At 39.9% G+C, this 23084-nt stretch overlaps 1 protein-coding gene across 1 annotated transcript; it reads right to left on the reverse strand.

Annotated features, from left to right (window-relative positions):
• Positions 1–19255: 19255 nt before the first annotated feature.
• Positions 19256–22600, reverse strand: LOC133519479 (uncharacterized). The gene has a single exon (XM_061853485.1). It carries the CDS (start codon positions 22598–22600, stop codon positions 19256–19258), a length of 3345 nt encoding a protein of 1114 aa, XP_061709469.1.
• Between the last annotated feature and the right edge of the window lie 484 nt (positions 22601–23084).

Below are 23084 nucleotides of genomic sequence, written 5' to 3' on the forward strand. Positions count from 1 at the left end.
TACTTTAGTTTTAATGTGTTAAAATCGTGAAACATTAAATCAGTATAATATGATTGATGACATCGTACAGTTTGTGATTGCAAAATGCACATAACATTGAGTGTTAGCTTGGTGCAACTCTATTAATACCGTTGGACTTGGAGTTAAGTTGCTGAACGCCAAATATTACCATGCCACATTCTTAGCTTTATCAAAAATATTTAAAAAATGGTGTCATCATCATGTACCTAGTACCAGACATTTTGTGAGGAAAAATCCCCTACAGATGTTTCTCGTGTTAGCTTGGACGCTGCAAAATCATGAAACCGGTTAGATACGAGTAATATATTATGCATTAGCGCCGGAAGCCATTATGAATGCATGTTAGAGAATATAAAACATGTTAGAATATCACAGGTTCTCTAGGCTGTTGTACATATACAATTGCCTGCTCACATATTTTCCGACCATCTCTCTCCGCTACAGTCAGGTATATACAACCCAGGTCACAGTTCCACTACCGCGCTGCTAGAGGTCGTTGAAGATGTGAGCCTTGTTACCACTCACTTACTAAATTCATTCCTATACTATACTTCGTTGTTTTAGCATTAGGAAGAATTATAAATCATAATAAGATCATTCCCATTATTTTGCTTTTATAAGTAATCGTTACTAATGTATCTGTGGATATAAATAAAATAAAATAAATCTCGTTGTCAGTGAAATGTAATATACGTAGGTATACGTATATATTATTGTTGCATGGGTATATCTATTTTATATTCATATTAACGTAGCACCGTACATAAAGTTTTTAGTGTTCATTACATACTGGTTAGTCTAGTAGAAAATGCCTTGTTGCATTAAGTCCGCCTTTTGTATTTTATGTATGCATATATTTTTTTACAATGCAATAAAGTTTAAATAAATAATAAAATTAGTGCCATAAGGTTTTGTCAATTTTGGTAAGGAATTGGGTACTTACAATTGGGATAAGCTCGGCTTTGTATTCTAATTTATTTTACTGTTGTTTTGTTTTTTTGATTTAACTTATTTACGTGGAATGAAGGGCCATACATATGTACGTACTCGTACATATAATAAGTTTAATAACGAGGTGGAATCAACTCAACGATTATAGACAGCCATCTCATCCAATATCATCACGGATTATCTTTGCTTTGTGGAACGTTGAGTTCCCCATGAACATGAACTTAGTTACTACAATATTAAGTGTTCAGACACAGTAAAGCACCGCGCACCTACGGCAAGCAGCACCGTGTCGACACCGTGTTCTGCATAGGATGCGCCCCGCCACTCGTCATACAGACGCTATCCGATCGCGGTCAAGCAAACACACATAGATACGAATTTTGTATTATTTCTAAAAACGTTAATTAAAATAATTGTAGCATTGAAAAAGGTGTTAAATTTATTGAAGAGCTCCTAGAAGAATATACATAAATTTTTGGCGACCGTGACAGGACATTGCGCGGAGGCGCAATACCTAAAGACGACATAACCTGCAACCACAAGGTCCACGAAGAGGAGGCGTGAGGTGGAAGCAAAGCGGACTCCTGCCTGCTGGTCTACATATTTCAGGGGAGTGCCCGTTCCTTAATTTCCACTTATTCCAATTCCTTTCCACAGAAACACTCAACTGGGCAAGTACCGTTGAGGTTGCATATGACACGTGCACGTGGCCACTTAGGCATAAAAGTAGTTTAATTCTAAAGTGCGTCTCATTTCATTTATATTTCAATTAAATTTAGCGTTCCCTTCTTTAAATATTTAATTCAGATATTAAATTTAGTGAAAATTTACCCTTTTTTGTGCAAAAGTAAGACATCTAAGTAAAAGATCGAACCCCTTTAATTACTTATAGCCATTTAGCTATCAATAAAAGTAAATTTGCATTGTAGTTGCATAGGTACTTATTGCACTCGCCGACTATTCCAGATTTGCGTAAACAAGTCGAGCGGCCGGGCTGTTGCCACGCGGAGAACAAAAGATCACGCATCGGCCACTCCATCGGCGTGATTGCACATTTTTAAGACTATCAACGCTGCACGGGTTTGAATCTGAACTGCAAGGTTTGCCGGATTATACGGTATTTATAACATTTTTATTACTAATTGTTCATTAGAATGTCTGAAACAGAGTTAAAAGACTTATTAAAAAAGCGTAGTGTAATTAAGGGTAAAGTAACTGTGTTTAAAAATAAATATGTGGAATTTGAGAGCAAATCAGATATTACTTCCAGTCAAGTTAATGAGCTAGCATTGCGGTTGGGCAGATTTGAAATTGTTTTCAATAATTTTGATGACTTGCGGGAAAAGATAGAATCGATAACCAGCGATAGTGAGCAGCTGAAAGAAAATATACAGATTGAAAACGATTTCTTCGACCTGATTAATTGCGCGCAGGAATTTATAGACATGCACAAACAAAGGTTTACTGATGCTGACGATGGGAGTGTTAGTAGCCGAAATTCAAACCAGCAAATTAATATTAAACTGCCCCAAATTAAGCTGCCGTCTTTCGATGGAAATTATGGCAAATGGCTTGAATTTCGAGATACTTTTACGTCTATTGTGCATAATAATAGTTCTTTGAATGAAATAAATAAGTTTTACTATCTGCGCACCTCCCTAGAGGGCAGCGCCGCGCTTGTAATTAAATCGTTAGAAATATCTGCCGCCAACTACGCCGTCGCTTGGAGTTTACTGTGTGATAGATACGACAACAAGCGTCAGCTGGTTCATAACCATTTGCAATCCTTATTCCGCATAGAGGCATTGACAAGAGAGTCAGATAAGTGTTTGCGTAACTTAATTGATAATGTAACAAAAAATTTACGAGCGCTCGAGAGCCTCGGCGAGAGGGTAGATTGCTGGGATACGCTTATTGTTTTTCTTTGCTCCTCCAAGCTTGACCCGATCACATTAAGAAAATGGGAGGAAAAAAGAAACAGTTTAGAAGACTCGCCGAAGCTATCTGAGTTCACTGACTTTCTTCGTAGCAGGGCTGACATACTGGAATCATTGGCTCGAAGCGGCAGTAACTTTGAAAGGCCTGAAAAACAGCCTCAAAAGAAATTAGATAAAAGTCAAAAAACATTTGTCGCCGCCGCTTCGCACCCAACGACAACCAGCTCGCATCAATCATCGTGCTTGATATGCAAAGGTGACCACCGCATTTATACGTGTAATAAATTTCTCGAAATGACACCAGAAGTGAGAGGTGACGAAATATATAAATTAAAGGTATGTCCCGTCTGTTTTCGAGGTGGTCATCGCGCATTTCAATGCCGAGCGAATCCATGTAAAGTATGTGGACGTAAACATAATTCATTATTACATCGAACGTATGTACCAAACAATGCGCAGGTACCTACTACCTCGCAGGCTAGTACTGCACAAACAGGTGACAGTCAAGTCAAAAATGCATTTCCGATCTCATTCTGTTCGTCGGCCGCAACACAGGTGTTGTTATCAACGGCCATGGTAGATATTGTAAACAAAAGTAATCAATGCCATCGCGTACGTACGTTACTCGATTGTGGAAGTGAATCTTCTTTTATAAAAAAGTCATTACAGGAAAAATTAAATCTTCCTATTATTGAATATGAGACTGAGGTCTTTGGCCTTAATAAATTATCTTTTACAACGTTGCGACGGTGCACAATAGAAGTGCAATCCAGGGATATGTTAATGAAAATACCTATAAATTGCTTCGTAGTCGACGATATAGGCAACGAATTCCCGGAAAACGAGGTCGATATTTCGTCATTAAAGATACCTAAAAACGTAGGATTAGCCGATGAGACATTTTATTGTCCCTCTGAAGTAGAATTGTTACTAGGGGGCGAAGTTTTTTGGGGTCTTCTTATACAAGAACAAATAAAGCTAGGAAAAAATAAACCGTTCTTACAGAACTCGCAGTTCGGATGGCTTGTTGTCGGCCCAACCACTTATATCTCAAATAAAAATAATAATGGGCTAGGCAATAAAGTTCATTGTAACTTTAGCCACGAAATCAGCGTCCAGTTAAGGAAGTTCTGGGAACTGGAAGAGCTGCCACAGCAGGAGAAGTGGACAGCCGAAGAAGAAGCATGCGAAGCTCATTTCGTTGAAAATACCTACCAATTGCCTGAAGGCAGGTTTTGCGTGAGTTTGCCTCTAAAAGATTCACCTGAGAAATTAGGTGACTCCTTTCATATTGCTCAAAAACGATTGCATTATTTAGAAAAACGATTTGAAAGGCAACCTCACATAAAACAACAATATTGCGATTTTATCCGCGAATATCAAGATTTAGGGCACCTCACGCCAATAGAAAAACCGGAGGTAGCCAATTATCTTGCCCACCACCCAATTTTACGTGAAAAATCGTCCACGACACGTTGTCGTGTCGTCTTTGACGCGTCAGCAAAGACATCGTCTGGTCTTTCGTTGAACGACCTCTTAATGGTTGGGCCAACAATACAGGATGACATATTTTCAATTCTCACTCGTTTTCGTCAACATGAATATGTTTTGATCGGAGATATTGAAAAAATGTATCGCCAAATCCTAGTAAACGAAAATGATAGATATTTACAGGTAATTTTATGGCGCGAAAATACTACGGAACCCATTAAATACCTGCGCCTCGATACCGTTACCTACGGTATGTCGTCATCGCCCCATTTAAGCATAAGATGTTTATACGAAATTGCTAAGACTTGTGATGACCCACTAATAAAAGCTATAAATGAGAGAGATATGTATGTAGATGACTTAGTTACGGGATCAGATAATCCTGATAATTTAAAATATATTCTAACATCGGTCTCACAAACCTTAGCAAAGGCGCAGATGAATTTACGAAAAATAAAATCTAATTGCATTCAACTCTTTCAAGATAAGGAAAACTTTAACGAACAAACGAATGTCGACTTTAATGACGAGTGTTCTACGCTCGGAATTCGTTGGAACCCAGCGGCGGATAAGTTGTTAATTAGCTGCTCGAAGGGCGTTAAAGATGTAAGCAAAGCTGATAACAAGTGTACAAAACGTACTATCTTATCCACGATTGCGAGCATATTCGACCCTTTGGGTCTGTTGAGTGTTTGTACGATTACATTTAAAATACTTTTAAAGAATATCTGGACATTGCACTTGGAATGGGACGATGAAGTACCGTCAGATATAAAGCAAACGTGGAATAAGATCGTGCGCGGATTAAATATTTTAAGTTCATTCCAAATTGATCGTTATGTATTGCAACCTAAGGTTGAAAATATTGAGTTGCATTTTTTCTCGGATGCTTCCTTATTGGCCTACGCCGCGTGCGCATATCTTCGCTCGATAAGCGATAAGGGAGTAGTAGTTCGGTTGCTCTGTGCTAAGGCCAAGGTCATGCCTACTCGGCCAGCTGTTAGTATACCACGTGCGGAGCTACTGGGCGCATTGTTAGCTAGCAGACTGTACGATAAAATAAGGAAGTCATTGCGCCAGAATATTGATAAAGTGTATTTTTGGGTAGATTCGAAAATCGTACTTTCGTGGTTAAATATTTACAAATTAAATAAAATGCAACTCAAGACATTTGTATTGCATCGCGTGTCTGAGATAACGGAATTATCTCGCGGTGCTCAATGGAACCATGTTCCGTCTGGTCAAAACGCAGCTGATGCGGCTAGTCGCGGGTTATTGCCCGATCAGCTGACGTCTGACGGCATGTGGTTTCAAGGGCCACCTTTTCTAAAGTGTAGCGAAACTGACTGGCCTTCTCAAAACAATTCAATTGAATTGAATTCAAATATACCGGAAGTTAAATCCACTGTTAAAGCAATGAGCGCGAGCTTGAGGACAAATGCGTCACTGGATTTCATTAAAATAGAAAACTTTTCGAATTTTAATCGCTTGAAAAGGTCGGTCGCGTACATTTTACGATTTATAAATAATTGTAAACAGCCTAAGAATAAAATTCAAGGGCCACTAAATGTTTCAGAATTGCATGCGGCTGAAACTACACTTGTAAAATATTCGCAAGAAAATTCATTTCTTGACGAATTAAATTTATTAAAAAACAATTTACCAATAAGCAAAAGGTCAAAGTTATTGTCCTTAAACCCATTCATAAATGAAGACGGTGTTATGCGAGTTGGCGGCAGATTGTCCAACTCGGATTATATATATGATAAAAAACATCCGATTATTCTAGACGGTAAACATTACCTTAGTAAGTTAATATATGGACATTTTCATAGACAATTGAAACATACTGGGCCACAGCTGCTGCACTCAAGCGTTCGCGAAGAATATTGGATAATAGGCGGACGATTGTTAGCGCGTAAAACTTATCAAACGTGTATAACTTGCAAGCGCTTGCGAGGAGCAGTTGCGACTCAACTTATGGGAAACTTGCCAACTCAGCGCGTGACGCCAGGTTACCCATTTCAGTCCACGGCCATTGATTATGCTGGTCCGTTCTTAATTTTAAGTAAAAAAGGGCGTGGAGCCCAATTAATAAAATCATTTTTGTGCATAATGTGCTGTCTGAGAACAAAGGCCGTTCACCTTGAACTCGCCAGTGATCTCAGTACGCAAAGTTTCATTTTGGCTCTTAAGCGGTTTATTGCCAGGAGAGGAAAGCCTTACGAGATTTTTTCGGACAACGGCCGAAACTTTCTGGGGGCTAGTAACGAAATAGGCCAAGTTATTCATAGCTCTTGTAACTCTGTCTCAGAAACGTTTGCTAATGAACACATTCAGTTCAGATTCGCGCCCGCGTATTCGCCTAATTTCTCTGGCTTAATAGAAGCCGCAGTCAAATCCGCGAAATATCATATTAAAAGAATAATTGGCAACATGCACTTCACATATGTAGAACTGGAAACGATTTTTGTCCAAGTTGAGTCGATTCTAAATAGTCGACCTTTATGTCCCCTATCATCCGATCCTCACGACCTGTCCCCATTGTCCCCAGGGCACTTCCTGATCGGACGAGCATTGACTTCGCTACCTGCACCGAACCTCGAGGAAGCCAAACCGAGCCAGTTGCACCGATACGCACGGATGGAGCAAGTGCGCCAACACTTTTGGGCCAGATGGAGCCAGGAGTATGTCAGTTTACTGCAGCAGCGTACCAAATGGCGCTCGCGACAACCTAACCTCCAGCCGGGTCAGCTCGTCCTGGTGAAGCAACCCCACGGCCCGCCGTTGACGTGGCCGCTCGGCCGCATCGAAAAGCTACACAAAGGCTCGGATGGACTATGCCGCGTTGTAGACGTAAGAACACGAAAGGGCCTAGTTCGACGTGGCATTTCCTGCATATGCCCTTTGCTGACGGACGGAGAGGATACTGACGAACAACACTGTTGAAAGCAGGAGCTTTCAAGGCCCGGGAGCATGTTCAGACACAGTAAAGCACCGCGCACCTACGGCAAGCAGCACCGTGTCGACACCGTGTTCTGCATAGGATGCGCCCCGCCACTCGTCATACAGACGCTATCCGATCGCGGTCAAGCAAACACACATAGATACGAATTTTGTATTATTTCTAAAAACGTTAATTAAAATAATTGTAGCATTGAAAAAGGTGTTAAATTTATTGAAGAGCTCCTAGAAGAATATACATAAATTTTTGCCTAACCTGCCTTCAGGCAATTGGTAGGTATTTTCAACGAAATGAGCTTCGCATTAAGTAATATTATAGTAACTAAGTATAGAATAAGACATAAATATTACGGTAGAGCGGTTTAAAGCCTACAAATACAGCTATCTCAGCGCCAACTACGAGTTCGTAGCTTTTGGCGGCGGCTCGGGAAGCGGTTGAGGGAGGCAGCTTTCTCGCGCAAAGGATTGCTATCGCGATACAGCGCGGGAACGCTGCGCTGCCTGCGTGATGGGCACCTTTGCCGAGGGGCCATGGTTTAGAAGATGGGTTCTAGGGATTTTTATTTTTAGTTAGGTTTAGTTTTAGCTGTTTTATTTCTTAAGTACAACACTTAGTAGGTAGTCCTGTTTATGTACCTATTTTTATATAATATTCCTTTGTTATAACTGAAATAAACTTACCTGTATATATTTAAATATACTGAAATTATTAAAATTATATAGTTGTGTACTTATTCATGTGAGTGGTTACGGTTTTTTTTTATATCTGTGCATGGGACCAAGGTTTGGTTTGGTTAACATCATACTGTGCAAGGTACAGTGTTACTACTGCCTAGTAAGTATTACAATATTAAAGATTTTTTTAATGCAGAAACATCTGCAAACGATGTCAGAAATCTTAAGAAATAAATTAAAAATCCGCCCGAAGGGGCATATGGTGGCAATATTGGCTGTCTTCAGGTGAAGTTTCGGTAGATCACTTGGCAGAGCGATGGGATAGTGAATCACTAGTTAGAATCGCATATATATATATATAATACTTAAGCGCAAGTATCTTAACATAGAGCTACATATATGCTCAATGTGCAAGTACCGTTATATTCAGTTCAATTATCGACAACTGTTTATCGATACAGCGCTCCTCGGTCGGCATCTTCCTAACGAAGTATGTTTTTCATGACGTCGGCACATAAGTTCGGTTGACTTACGAAAAATAACGAAAAACGATTGCTGGTTTCATAGTATGATTACTTTAATAGCATTAGCAGAATCTAAGGACTGTGTTTTAGTTATCTTTTTTTAGTATAGGTAGGTATTTGTGGCAAGAGTTCGTGATGAGAAAACAAACGGTTTTCAACATTTAATTTCTTAAAACAAACAATCTTCATCTGGCCATTCCCTTGAGAATACTGTAGTTGATTTGAGAAAATATTGTAGTTTTATTATAAAATATATATATATTTACTTACTGAAGGAACGGCTTTTACTTTGTAGAACATGTAGGTAGAGACAAATTTATATTTTATCCTAACCTTCAGTTATAGCCCAGTCACTTAACGATGAAATTATATAAATAAGCTGATTTTTTTATTAATTTTATTTTTATGCTTAACGTTTTTTTTTCTACGAAAGGTGAAAAGTGAAATAGAAAAAGGCGTTTAGAAGGACAAAATATACAAAATGTATGGTTGGGGTGATAGATGTCTTAAGTTGCTCAAAAAAAAAAACCTACCAAATAAGTAAACGCTTTGATAAATCCATTCACAAAAGGATCTGTCTTCATTTGTGTGAGCAGATGTGAGAGTCGCATGTCGGACTATTAGCAAATTAATTTACGTGTGTTGCGTGGCTTCAATTAGGGATCCCAATATCCGTGCTAAGGGTCCGAACTACACGAACCCGCCAAGGTCCGTATCCGTGTCTGCGTTCGGCTCTGCATCTTACACGGAGCCTAATTACAGGCTCCGAACGGGCCACAAATCCGGATCCGTGTAAGACGAGAACGGGGCCCCGGCGACGGGTACACGAAATCCGGATACGTCCGCGAGCCCTAGTTTGAATTTGTAATGTCTACCTTTACCCCCAACTTTTAAATAAACTATTCGTCGGGTGGCTACACAAATGTCTTTTTATATGTTGCCTGCGTTAAGATTTAATTTAATATGTATTCAGAAAGCAGCAAAGGACCCGCGTGTCATCGGTCCGACTTATTAGAGCTATTATTACCTCTAGAAATATGGACGGAATCATCCGATACAACATTCAAGCGTCGATTGCGAAAGTTTTTACTGGACAACCCATTTTATTCAATTAGTTTAGTGTTTTTTTTTTACATAACTCTTTAGGTACTTATATTATTGACGATCCTTTTTAGGTGAAAATTTGCATATTATGTATAATTAATATATCTGGATTATCTTGTTTATTATGTGAATTTATATTTTGACAATTACAATAGCCCGGTATAGGATTTTTAATGCCACCTTGAGATTTTCTTCAATTTAATTTACCATATTGGAGTAATTTGATTCAATAAGATTATAAGATTGACCCTTTCGATTATTGCCATAAAGGAACAGTGTGTTATTGTTTTTTTTTTGTTATTTAGCCGGTTTGATCCTGAGTGAGGGAAGAGTATTTTTTTAAATTTATGAATGCAGTTTGTTTTTTTTATCCAATAATAAAGGAATTTGAGTGAAATTTGCTATCTCTAGTAACTTTCCCTCCAGGTGGCATAAACAAATCCACACTGTATATCGTCGCCGTAGAGCGAAAAGTCACCAAATCACAAAATGGCCAAAATTGACTTATATATGTCATCAAAATACGAGCCGACAGTCATACGTGTAGTTACTATTTTCTGCACGGCACTTCTTGCCGCATAAGTCGCATGTATGTGTATGTTGTGCCTCTAGATATGAGACCACTCCACGAGCGCGACGCCTGTTCCTTTTATGCCTCAAATTTTCCAGCCACACGTCGTCGTGCTTCTTCACTCCCATGCATAGGTCTCTACGCCACTCGGGTCTCAATGCAGCACGTTCTTCCCAGTCGCCGGTATCGATGCCAAAGCATTCCATGTCACGCTTGCAGGAGTCTCTAAATCTTAACATCGGGCGCCCCACTAGGTCTTTTCGCATTATTTGCTATCTGACCCATTAGCACTTGGCGTGGCACCCTTTCTGGATCCATACGGTGTACATGTCCGAGCCAACGCAGTCTCTTCTGTTTGAGCATCGCCGTAATGCTGGTGATGCCTGACTTTGCAAGAACTGCTTCATTTGTCATCTTATCCTTCCAGGTCACTCCCAATATTAGTCTCAGGCAACGTATATGAAAAGCGTTTAACTGGCGCTTTTGTTTAGAGTAAGTAGTCCACGTTTCCGAAGCGTATAAAAGGGTACTGAGTACGCACGACTGGTATACGAGGACGTTGGTGGCTATGGTGAGCTTATCATTTCTCCAAACGCGAGTGTGAAGACGTCCAAATGTACACGAGGCTTTGCCTATTCGAGAAGCTATTTCCTTGCCGCTAGAAAGCGTAGATGTTGTTGTGGAACCGAGGTAGCAAAAATGATCAACCACTTGCAAAGCAGAACCATTAAGCAGAAAGCTAGGCTTCCTATCTGTGCCCTGCACCATAACCACTGTTTTCTTGGCATTGACACTCATGGAAATAGCTGGCAAGGGGGAGGGGGAGTTTAGCCAACTTATCAATTAGCACCTGAAGATCCCCCTCTGAGTCGGCAACAAGTGCAGCGTCATTCATCTGCATACAAAAGTTCTCTGGCAAATAGATCATCACGTCTTGTAGTTGACTTTAAACAGTTGATATTGAAAAGTCGGCCATCCTTTCTGGTATGCAGATGCACTCCGACGTCGCAATCCCTGAATGCCAAATGAAAATCCCTGAATGAAATATATCAAAGAGAGTTGGTGCCAGCACACAGTCCTGCCTTACACCGCGGTTGACGCCGAAGGTTTCCGACGTTTCACCATCGAACACTACCGAAGCACGCATGTTTTCGTGAAAATATTTCACTATGGAAAGTAGAGTAGGCGGACATCCGACCTTACACAACACTTCGTAAAGACCATTTCGACTCACTGTGTCGAATGCCTTGTTCAAATCTACAAAGGCCATGTAAAATGGGACACGATGTTCGCGGCACTTCTCCTGAAGCTGACGAAGAGTGAATATCATGTCGCTTGTCGACCGTCCACCGCGAAATCCGCACTGAGTTTCAGGGTAAATACGCATCGCTAAGGCTTCAAGCTTTTTTAAAACCACCTTTGCAAAAGCTTTACCAGCAATACTCAGTAGGGATATGCCTCTATAATTATTGCAGTCCCCGCGATCTCCTTTTCCTTTGTATAGAGTGACGATGTCTGCATCCCTCATGTCCTGTCCTGGCACCGTGCCCTCGGTCCAACAACGCTGAAGGAGAGCGTACAGGGAGCGAGACACACAACCAAGTCAAATTAGTTCGGCAGGCAAATTATCACGACCAGTACTATATCCTTATCTTTGACCAGTATGAAAAGGAGCTGGAGAGAGTCGATCCATTCAAATATCTAGGTCACATTATCACTAGTGACCTAAAGGACGATAGTGATATTGATAGGGAACGTAGGGCGTTGGCTGTTCGGGGGAATATGCTGGCTCGCAGGTTCGCGCATTGTACAGGGGAAGTTAAGAAAACTTTGTTTAAATCCTTCAGTCAATCGTTTTACACCAGCGGCCTGTGAGTTAGTTATATTCAGAGAGCACGCTGAGTGCTACGAGTCCTCTATAATAACATGTTTAGGGTCCTGATGGGACTTCCTAGATTCTGCAGCGCATCTGGCATGTTTGCCGACGCCCACGTAGAGGATTTCCACGCCATAATGCACAAAAGAATCATGTCCATAAGAAGCAGAATCCAGGGTAGTCCCAACAGCATACTAAGTATGTTAGCGAATAGGCCAGACAGTCTTTTGCAAAGACATTGGATGTCCGCATTAATAAACCCCCATTCTGGGTTTGTTTATTATTAAAATTAAAATTTTGTAGCCGTTTTATTTTTATTTTTAGTGTTTTTCGTCGTACAAGTAGTAAATAACTATAGCTTATAAGATACTCAAATTAACAAATGTGGACCACTTTGTCTGAATAAAGAAATTATTTATTTATTATTAAATATTAAGCAGTATCCAAAAAAATATTATAGTTAGTAGTTTTTAATTAACACGTATTTTCACTTTATCATAGCAGTCATAATTCAACTAACTTCACTTAGTCAAATATAGACGCACTAAAATGTGGGCAAATAATCATTAACTTCGTTCAAAAAATCACTAAGTTATAATTAAGGTGTAATATTTAAGGGCAAAAATTAATTATCGCCTATAGCTCCTAAATCGTTAGTGTGAATAATATAAGTCCACTTTGAGCTCAAAGAATAGCAGTTTCCAATGAATAAACACATATAAAACCACAATTTCATCTTAAGATAATTTCAGTAAAATAAAAATTAATTATTATTTTTTTAAACCCTCATAACTCAAAATGACTAATGAACGATTTGGTGACTTTTCGTTCTACGGCGACGATATGTATGTATGTACCTTTACCTAACCCATATTTTTGTCCGTAAACTATATTTTGTCGGATTCTACTTCGTAAATCATACCTACTAGATCGAATTATGATGAATAGGTCCACATACAATCATAGAACGAGCATACGTGCGCTGCAATTTCCTCACGCATAAACCGGCCAGTGTAGACGTGCCTCAGAAAATATGTGTATGGGGAATCAATAATCGCTGAATTGATTTAGATGAAATTGACACCAAACTTGACTTACCTTAGAACCTAAACATAAACAATTATTTACCTCAGACGTCGCCAATGCTGAAAATCCCACCACTCCCCGCACCTGCTTCAAAAATCTGGGTGGCTTGGCTACACTTCTTAAATACGTCTTAGAAACATAAATATTAATTCTGCCAAAGGAAACGTTTGGTTCAGAGAAATATTTGGCATTTGCCGCATATATGCCGTATTTGGCATTTTATGTAATGTAGACACACAACTATGATAGGTTTTTAAACTTTTAAAATTGTTGTTCATAAATTAATTCCATTAGTCATTTCTTTGTGAGAATACACCTTAGTTACTTTCTACTTTATAATTAACAGTTAGATTATATTTAAGTTTTCAACCAAGTCTGAACCCATGTTAACAACGGAAAGAAGCCTTACCCCACTCTGTGATAAATTTAACCAATTTCCTAATAAATTTCTCAAGAGAGTAGATACGTAATAAATTTCGGATAGGTTAAACATCAGAGTAGAATCATTCCCCGTCAGGTTTTATGAGCGTACAAAGCTATCCGAACTTATATGGGCAAGTGGAAATTTCTCCAGCACTTGGCGAGATAACGCAAGTTTTTGGCTTCACAGCACAACAACATTCGTGCTAATTTAATTTCTGGAGAAACTTCTTATTTTATCCATTAAGTTTGTGTTCTTTTCATTTTGCTGCATCCGTTACACATATTAGAAGTAAAAAGTTTAAGACGTGTTATTACGGTTAGGTTAGGTTAAGCTGGCTGGGCTGTGTGGAAGAAGATCTCAGAAGAATGAGGAAGTATACTGGAGGAAGGCTGCCAAGGATCGTAACAACTGAAGGAAGATAGTGGAGGAAACCAAGACCCACAAAGATTATTATGGTTAGATAAAGTGATTTTTGCAAGGTCATCAGCATTAATTTAGCTGAAGTGCTATTCTCTAATGAAAAAGTGACGTAGAAATTTGTATGAAATATTGGCGCGTGTGCGCACAATTGTTAACGGGAAACAAGTTGCCTTACAAGGGCATAATATAATTTAACTTGATTTGTATTACATATATAAAGACACACAAAATGCAGGCTAGAGACATGGGTGGATATTATTTTATCCGTCCTTGCTAAACTCCTACGGGTTCTCAGCTTAACGCCTTTGAATTATGCAATGCCCGCCAATACGCCGGTTAGCCCTCTTTGGGATGCTCCAAAATATTCAGAGCTCATACAACATTACGTACCTAAACAATATTCTCTAATGCCAGGAATACACAAATAACGTACATCTTTAGGATTAGGTCCTCTCGGAATATTAAAGTCGATAGCTATAAATATCTATAGTCGATAGAAGTCATAGCTATATTTTAGTTATCTCCACCATTTAGATGATTGGCAGTCCTCCAGGCACTTCCCGCCTCGCACAGCTTAATAATGGAATGAACTGTCGCCTGCGGTATTCAAGCACCGCTACGACCTCCAAACCTTCAGGAAAAGAGCCTCTCAAAAGCCGGCAACGCACTTACGACTCCTCTGGTCTTGCGGGTGTCATGACCATGGGTGACGGTAATCGCTTACCATCAGGCGATTCTTCTGCTCACTTGCCTCCTATATTATAAAAAAGCTTGGTACTCACCGTTGGTATTACCGTTAAAAATGCATTTTATTTTACACTACTCCGATAAACAAACTAAAGGGTTCTGAATATAGTGTAGCTTTAGTCAAAATCAACTATTACGTAGGTACTATCATAATAATATTAAAGATTACAAAACGGCCAAATATGGAACATAAAATTATAAAAAGCTTGTTTAGTAGCCCACAAATTCAACCCTAATTTACATCGCAAAATCATCTAAAAGAACGCCAAGCGGCAATTAATTAAGCAAATTTGCGTTTTCAAAAAGGTCGCTCATAAAAAACAAGTGAGATTCACAAACACGTAATGAATTCAAAAGACGTTAGAAACAGACGGCGGGCGTGCGAACAAGCATTTAAAGGTGTGGTGGTGTGATTAATCCGACACAACCACACATCACTGGCCCTTTGTTAGGCAACTTGTTACGACTACACAACACGTTCGCTATCTTCATTTAGATAGACATCCTGTTCCGTTGTGCCCATCCTTCGTGATCGTGAATACGTATTTCGTTATACCCCACAAATATCCAAAGTAGAAAGGCCAATCGTAAATTGGGGCTCAGATTCTGCACAAAATATTACACAATATAAACAGAACTCAGCCACGATCGTGGAATGCCTTAAATATTTCACCGCCATAATGTCGCGAAATTTACAATTTAAAGCAAATAGTTGAAAACATAAATAAAAACGTAAAGTCGGACATTTATTTAGATTTAAAATGTGAAAATCTCTCTCGCAACGGTAACATTCTCATGACATAAATATGAGCGTATTTTATGAAAGTTCGCCAGTTCAAATCCAATTTGTAAAAAGTATTGTAACGGGCGCAGTAAACGTCCAACGAAATAAGAATATGGGGTTTTTTGTGTCGTCCGACCCGCGAACGCGGCAACGAGCGGAAAACTGGGCTTAATGCAATATAGTATACCTACTATAACCTACCGACAGTTGAAATTCATATGGAATAATACTTTGTAGGCAGAACGATCGGGCGTGTCCCTCGGGTGCTATAAAACTGCTATCCTTCGTCTAAATTGAGAAACTTGTTGAAAAATCTCACGAGAGGAAAATTTATAGCGAGTCCGATCTTTCACAACTTATTTTCAATTAAATCTGCACCAGCAGCTTGCAGTTGCGAGCCATTTCATCAAGTTTGTTTCTAAATAATTAAATAATCTGCAGAAAGTACGATAAAGAACATTGCTTTAAAAAAGAGACACGACTTAAAATAAATACAAGTGAATAATGTACCTAAAGACGTTTAAATTACTTTAAGTAACCCATTCTAATAATGATAATGTGTTACGTAATGATGATTATGGGTATCACACAATCGCGACCAGGAGACCTTCCGTAGGCGCGCGGAATGCTTACAACGCATAAACTAACGCGGTTTTGTGTAAAAAGCACTTGACATTATTATTAAGCACCTTAAAAGCATAACTTTAATTTTTTTATATAAACATTTTCATTCAAAGACACTGGTAAATTCCATCCAGTTCTAACAATCGAAGTCATAATACAACTAGTGGGAATAGACCAACTTTTAAACTCACATCTCTATTCACGCAACATCTGTGTATGCCGTGAAAGTAAATCCATCGAAACCCAGGCTTTACAGAATTGTCATTCCGATCCTTTACCAAGCGCAGGTAAGTTCGGCCAGGTAAACCAGTATAAGAGCTCTTTGATTACAAATAGCTTTACGGAGCTCAAGGTAAGGTTAAACTGGTTCGTCAGAAAACTCGATTGTTCCGCGCTCGCGCCAACGGGAATAGACGGACAGGAAAACACATTTCGAGTCTTGCAGATAGTTACCCGCGCCCCAACCGCCGAGCTCGCCCAAATCTCATCTCTAAAATACGTAACATGTTTCCACAAGTTAGTGTACCTGCCGACTCCCTGTCACTTAGCCACAGTTAGAAGTTTAGTTTTACTACCTATTTCACACAGTGAAAATAAAAAGAGTGAAGTATTTGAATAGTCACTAGTACCTAATATTGTTCAGAGACAGATGTCTCGACCACGAAAAGAAATGGCCAACTATGATGCTGGCAGCTGCTGATTAGGACGCGTCGGGAAATGTTAAACCGGTTAGTCATGTTCTGAAAACCTTTATCATACACTTTTATAACTTTAGCTCTAAGTTTGTTCAGCTAAATCACAGTTTATATCTATTAGTAAGTTAAAAATTGCTTTGATTTGTCCATAATCGTAATTATTATTAATTAGCTATTGTAGGAAGGTGAACTCCGGAGACTGTCGCCCCGCCAGCGCGGCTCCCCCTTCCCCCCAACGCCGCGCCCCGCAGACGCCGCAGCGCAAGAGTCGACTCGTCCATTTGCCCCGCGGTCCGCCTCACGGCACGCACGTACCGTCGTCTAAGCCTCTGAGTTTACGATTACGCAAATAAATAAATTTAGAGAGCAAGTTTTATCTCATTTCTGGACCCTTGCTAACAGTTCAGAAGTGCGATCGAGCTTACTTTAATAAAAGTAAACTGTTAGAGTACTTGCTAACTCTAACATTTACTTGATAGATTCTTGATAGTAATGTGAAACACGAAAGACGAATTCTTGATATAAACTTGCTTTATTATAACTTGATAGGTGTGCACACTTATACAGTAGCGAACGTGATTATTTAATGAATGGAAAAAGGTACTTATTGACTAATTATAACACTTTTATATAAACTAAATGCTGATGGGGCAAATGATGAATATGATGCTTGTGCAATTTACTTGTACATATTCCGGGGGCGGTTGAGATGAGAGAAAGATGCTGCGTAGAACTTGATATACATTATTTAAATTTAATTAAAACTAACTACTTTAAATGAAGGGGATGTTGCTTTATCTACTCGTGAAAGATTTGTCGTCTCGCTGTGATCTTCGTTGCTGTGTTGACGAGTCTCGCTGACTACGGCGAAGCGCGGAGACGCCCGGGGCTGGAGCGGCGTGGCGGCTGGTGGCTCCTCGACGATTGCTCGGGAAACATCTCTGGGTAGGGTGCTTGCTATGGTCCTTAACTCATTAATAAGTTGTTCCGGAGTTAACATGTGTAAGTTAAAACGTCCTTGATGTATATCGGTGATGGTGTCTGATAACATGTCTTGCATTCCTTTTAGGTTGTGGAGCATATTACTTGCTATAGTGGCTCCTAAGTTGAAGTCGTTGATAATGTTGTTAGTTTCTACCTTTTGTTGCAAATTCTTGAAAGCTTCATCCATATGGTTTATATGTTGATGTAACATTTTATGTTGTTGATTCATAGTGTCTTCGGTACGTTTTAATAAATTGTATTCCGCTTCAACAATGGATGTTTGATTTTTCCAAAGGGAAGCCATATGTTTAGCGTTGTCTCGTAAAAGTGTTATATCTTTTTTATATTGTTCGGCGAACCTTTCATCCAATACGCCGAATAAACTGTTAGCGACGTAACCGACACCGTCGACAAGGCCGCGTAGAGTTCGTAGTACTCGTAGTGAGGTTTGTCGCGTGCTCGAATGCTGACTGAGCAACAGGTGGTTATAGTATTCGAGTTCTGAGAATCCATGACGCAGTTGTAGTATTATTATGTCACAGTGGACTTGTGTTTTGATAGTTTCGCAGGTATCTTTTAAGAATCGGGAGTATTTTTGTAATGCGTTCATTGCGTCCCAATAAGGTTCCATGTTATAATAGACGACTAGTTTCCATTCATCTCAAATTAACGTCATGTCTGCTAATTTATCGAAGTATAGCCCCTGTGTTTCGCGAAATGGTATTATGTTGACATCGCACTGACCGGTTGAGAGGCATGATAAAAATAATAACAGTGCTGCGAACATTGATGACAGCGAAAACCTGGCCTTGTTTGCCTTTAGTTTTTGAGGATTTCTTGTTGAGTTTTGCTTTTCGAGTTCTTTGTCAGGTAGCGGCCTCTTCTGATGCATTTTAGGTAGTTCTTCTTCGGGGTGTTTCAACAAAATAGAGAGCTTGAGTACTGGACGCTTTAATATGCCGTTTTTCGTTTTAAGGGTCACAACCCTTACATATCCGTCTTGTCCCGGATGTAGCTCTATAACTCTGCCCATTGCCCATTTGCCTGGTGGCAGGTTATCATCATGAATGAGCACAACGTCGTTAAGGCTGATGTTGGCTAAAGGTTTTTTCCATTTACTTCTAGAGTTTAATAGTGCTAGGTACTCAGAACGCCATCTTTTCCATAAGTCTTGAAATATTTTCTGAGTGAGTTGCCATCTTGTACGCAAGTCTCTTTCTGTCTCTATCAATGTTAGAGTTGGACCGCTGCTTAGAAAGTGAGAAGGGGTCAAATAGTTGATGTCCTCAGGGTCTTCTGATATAGCGCACAGTGGTCTTGAGTTCATACAACCTTCGATCTGTGCTAATGTTTATTAGCACAGATCGAAGAATCGAATTAACTGCTGAATTCTTCATAAGTGAGCTTTTGATCTCCAATGACCCGTTTTAGATGGTACTTGAACGCTTTGACGCAACTTTCCCACAAGCCTCCGGCTGTTGGCCATGCGGGTGCATTGAAGTGCCAGGAGATTCCCATGTCGGATATCGTACCCAGGCACTCTGGATTTACTATGTTCTGGATTTCGAGGTATTCTTCCTGAAGTGTCTTGCTGGCTTTAAGGAAGTTTGTTCCATTGTCGCTGTACATGTGTAATGGAGTACCTCTTCGCGCAGCCATTCTTCGCAACGCTGCTATGAAAGCGGATGCTGTCATGTCCGATACCAGTTCGAGATGGACCGCTTTTGTAGCCATGCAGACAAACACGCACACGTATCCTTTAGTAGTCTTGATACCACGACCCTTGTTGGCCTTGAGGAATACGTGCCCCGTGAAGTCTACGCCAGTGTGTTCAAAAGGACGAGATGAATTGCTTCTTGATGCAGGTAAGTCTCCCATGATTTGATTTTGCAGGTTTGCTTTTTGTTTTTTGCATGTCACGCAGTGTCGAATAAATTGCTTAGTGACGCTGTTGCCTCCGACGATCCAATATTTGTTTCTTATAAAATTTAGGGTTAGTCGGGCGCCGCCATGAAGAACCATTTTATGTGCGTTATCAATGATAAGGCTAGTCAATCGATGCTTGTGTGGCAAAATGATCGGGTGTTTCATGTCATACGCGATGTACGCGTTTCTCAATCTCCCCTTGACTCGCAGGATGTCGTCTTCATCTAAGAATGGACACAAAGCAAGTATGTTGCTTTTAGTCGAAATAGGTCGACCCTTTTTCAAATCATGATATTCATTTTGAAATTCTGCTTTTTGGACCCGCTTGATAATTAAGGCCTTTGCTTCTCTTATTTCCGATAAATGAAGATAATTGCCAGTTTTTCTGTCTTGCTGTTTCGTGATGAATCTTCGGACCCAGGCTACTACGTGCACTAGTTTTGATAACGAACTATATTTGTCAATTAGCTGGTCGATGATATTATCTTCTGTTTCAGTGTTGACGGCGACGTTAACCTGCATGATTTTTTGCTCTTCGTTCGTAGTGTAAATAATGGTTTTATCTTGACTCTTTGCTTGAAACGTCGGTAGCCAGGTGGGCCCTTGCCACCATAAAGAATGTTGTTTTAATTGTGATGCGGTAAGTCCTCTGCTTGCGCAATCCGAAGGATTCTCTGCTGATTTAACGTAGCCCCAGCACTCGGGAGGGATGACTTCTGTGATTTGTCGCACCCTGTTGGCGACGAATGTATTCCAGCGGATAGGATCACCTTGCAGCCATCCCAAAACTGCGGTCGAATCTACCCAACCATAGATCTTGATATTATGGTTGATTAAACATTGTTTTACCTTGGTCGTTAATTTTGCAAGAAGATGGGCTCCACACAACTCTGCTCTTGGTAGGGAGATAATTTTGCTATTCGGTACCAATCTTGATTTTCCGGCTAGTAAGATGATTTTCGGCTGGCCTTCTATATATATTTTGCAATAGATAACGCACGCGTAAGCTCGCGGCGTCGCGTCACTGAATGCATGTAACTCGATATCGCTGACACCGCCGGTGCCGATCCATCGCTGTATTTTAAATGTGTTTATATTATTATTTATATCTTGTTTAATAATTAACCATTCTTTATGCATATCACTTGGTATATTGTCATCCCATTTCAGAGGGGTTTTCCACAAAAGTTGGAAAAGCAGCTTCAAGTTGGTGGATATGGGTGTGAGCCAACCCAAGGGGTCAAATAGTTTGGAGATTTCTGATAACAACTGACGCTTGGTAGTGTTTTGCTGTACGTCCGAAACGATTTCCATTTTTGTTTCGAAATGAAATATATCTTGAGAGGGGTCCCATTGGAGTCCTAATGTTTTTCTTGATTCCATTTCTTTAAAGTAGTAGTTATTTTCATCTGAAGTATCTTGATTGTCGGTTCTGGCCAGTTCTTGGTAATTTGACATCCATTTTCTTAAGTAAAAGCCTCCAGACTGTAGTAGCTTTTGCAATTCATGCTGCAATTGCTTGGCTGATGAAACGGAATGGGAACCGTGAAGAAGGTCATCCATATAGAAACTTTCTTCGAGCGCTTTTGCTGCTTCAGGGTAGTTTGATCTTTCGTCATGGGCTAATTGTTTTAAGGTCATCATTGCTAGGAAGGGTGCAGCTTTTTGACCGTAGGTAACTGTTGTTAGTTGGTATTCTTGTAACATTTCGTTTGGCGAATCTCTCCAAATAATCTTCTGCAGACTCTGATCTTCTTGATGTACCCATATTTGCCTAAACATTTTCTCGACGTCGGCGATGTAAGCTACACGGTGCTGTCTCCATTTTAAGATGAGCGATAAAAGGTCCTTTTGAAGGTTAGGCCCTTTGTGCATGATATCATTAAGGCTGACTCCTGTAGATGTCTTCGCTGATCCATTGAATACGACCCGAAGAGCTGAGGTGCTTGATTCTCTTAAAACGCAATGATGTGGTAAGTAGCACTCACTCGCCTCACGTGCCTCACGTGCGTTCCGCCATTGTTTAGTCGGCGATATAGTCATATGACCCATTGATAGGTATTCGTGAATAAATGACTTGTACTGTTGCGCAATATGTTTATTTTTGTTGAATTTGTATTCCAATTGCCGGAATTGCGCCACAGCTTTACTTTTTGAGTGGCCTAGTTTCTGTAGACCAGCTTTTTTCAGAGGGATCCGTACTTGATATCTTCCGTCTGCCAACCTTGTTGTTGTTTCTTTGTAGTATTTGACACACTCATCTTCTTCATTGGTATTGAGTGTTTGTGCTGGAATATCTTCAATTTCCCAAAATTTCTGTATGTCTTCGATGTTATTTAACACCAAATTGCATTGAAAGCTTTGCGGTACTCTCCCACATATAATCCATCCTAAGTGCGTCTCTTGTACAACAAGGGATAAGTTTTCATGCTTGTACATTCCATGCATCAAAATAGTTGCGTAAATTTCAGCACCCAGTAATATATCGATCGAGTTGTTGACATTATAATTGTAGTCTGCCAGAGGTAAAGTATCCAAAATATCCCATCTTGCTTTGGGGAAGGTGAAATTGGGTAATTTTCTTGTTAAATCCTTCATAATAAAGGCTTCGGTGTTGAAGGAATATTTTTCATCTGATGATAAACAGGTCACATACAGCATGCCTTTACATTTGCTATCTCTAAGGCCCACTCCTGTGATCACTCCTTTTTCTTGCTGTCGTGGTAACCCTAGCTGTTGAGCGGCGTTTTCAGAAATCAAACACATCTGGGCCCCAGGATCTATTAAGGCACGCATCGTGCGGGGTACTCCATCATTTCCCAGAATTTTGATCATAGCTGTAGCTAAAAGGATATTTGGGTCTTGATTGTTGTCTTCACGTTGCTGTGCCACGTGAGTCCCAAATCCTTGTTGTCGACTTTGATTTCCGACCGTATTTACCGACGCTGCATTTTGATTGTGAAATGTCTCGTGCAAAAGTGTATTATGATACCCGCCGCATTCTTGACACCGTTTAGTAGAATGGCAAGGTTTGCCGTTATGATTGTATAAACAATTACTACAAAGATTAAGTTTTGTAATTGTTTTTCGTTTAAGTCCTGGGGCCATGTTTTTGAACTCGGTACAGAAATATATACCATGATCTTGCTGGCAAACTGGGCATTTGCGCCTGTATTCGAGGCCTGGCTTACTTGTTGGAGTCTTGTTGCTTGTAAAATACTGATTTAAACGGCTTGACGATTTGTTAGCCGTTCGTCCAATACGCAGTTCGTCCAAACGA

This window comes from Cydia pomonella, chromosome 7 (assembly GCF_033807575.1).
Source record: "Cydia pomonella isolate Wapato2018A chromosome 7, ilCydPomo1, whole genome shotgun sequence".
In the NCBI taxonomy this organism is placed as follows: Eukaryota; Metazoa; Arthropoda; class Insecta; order Lepidoptera; family Tortricidae; genus Cydia; species Cydia pomonella.

What these genes read in the sequence shown, in the direction of transcription:
- LOC133519479 (XM_061853485.1), bottom strand. Translation starts at nt 22,600, where the DNA reads ATGCGTGCCTTAATAGATCCTGGGGCCCAGATGTGTTTGATTTCTGAA.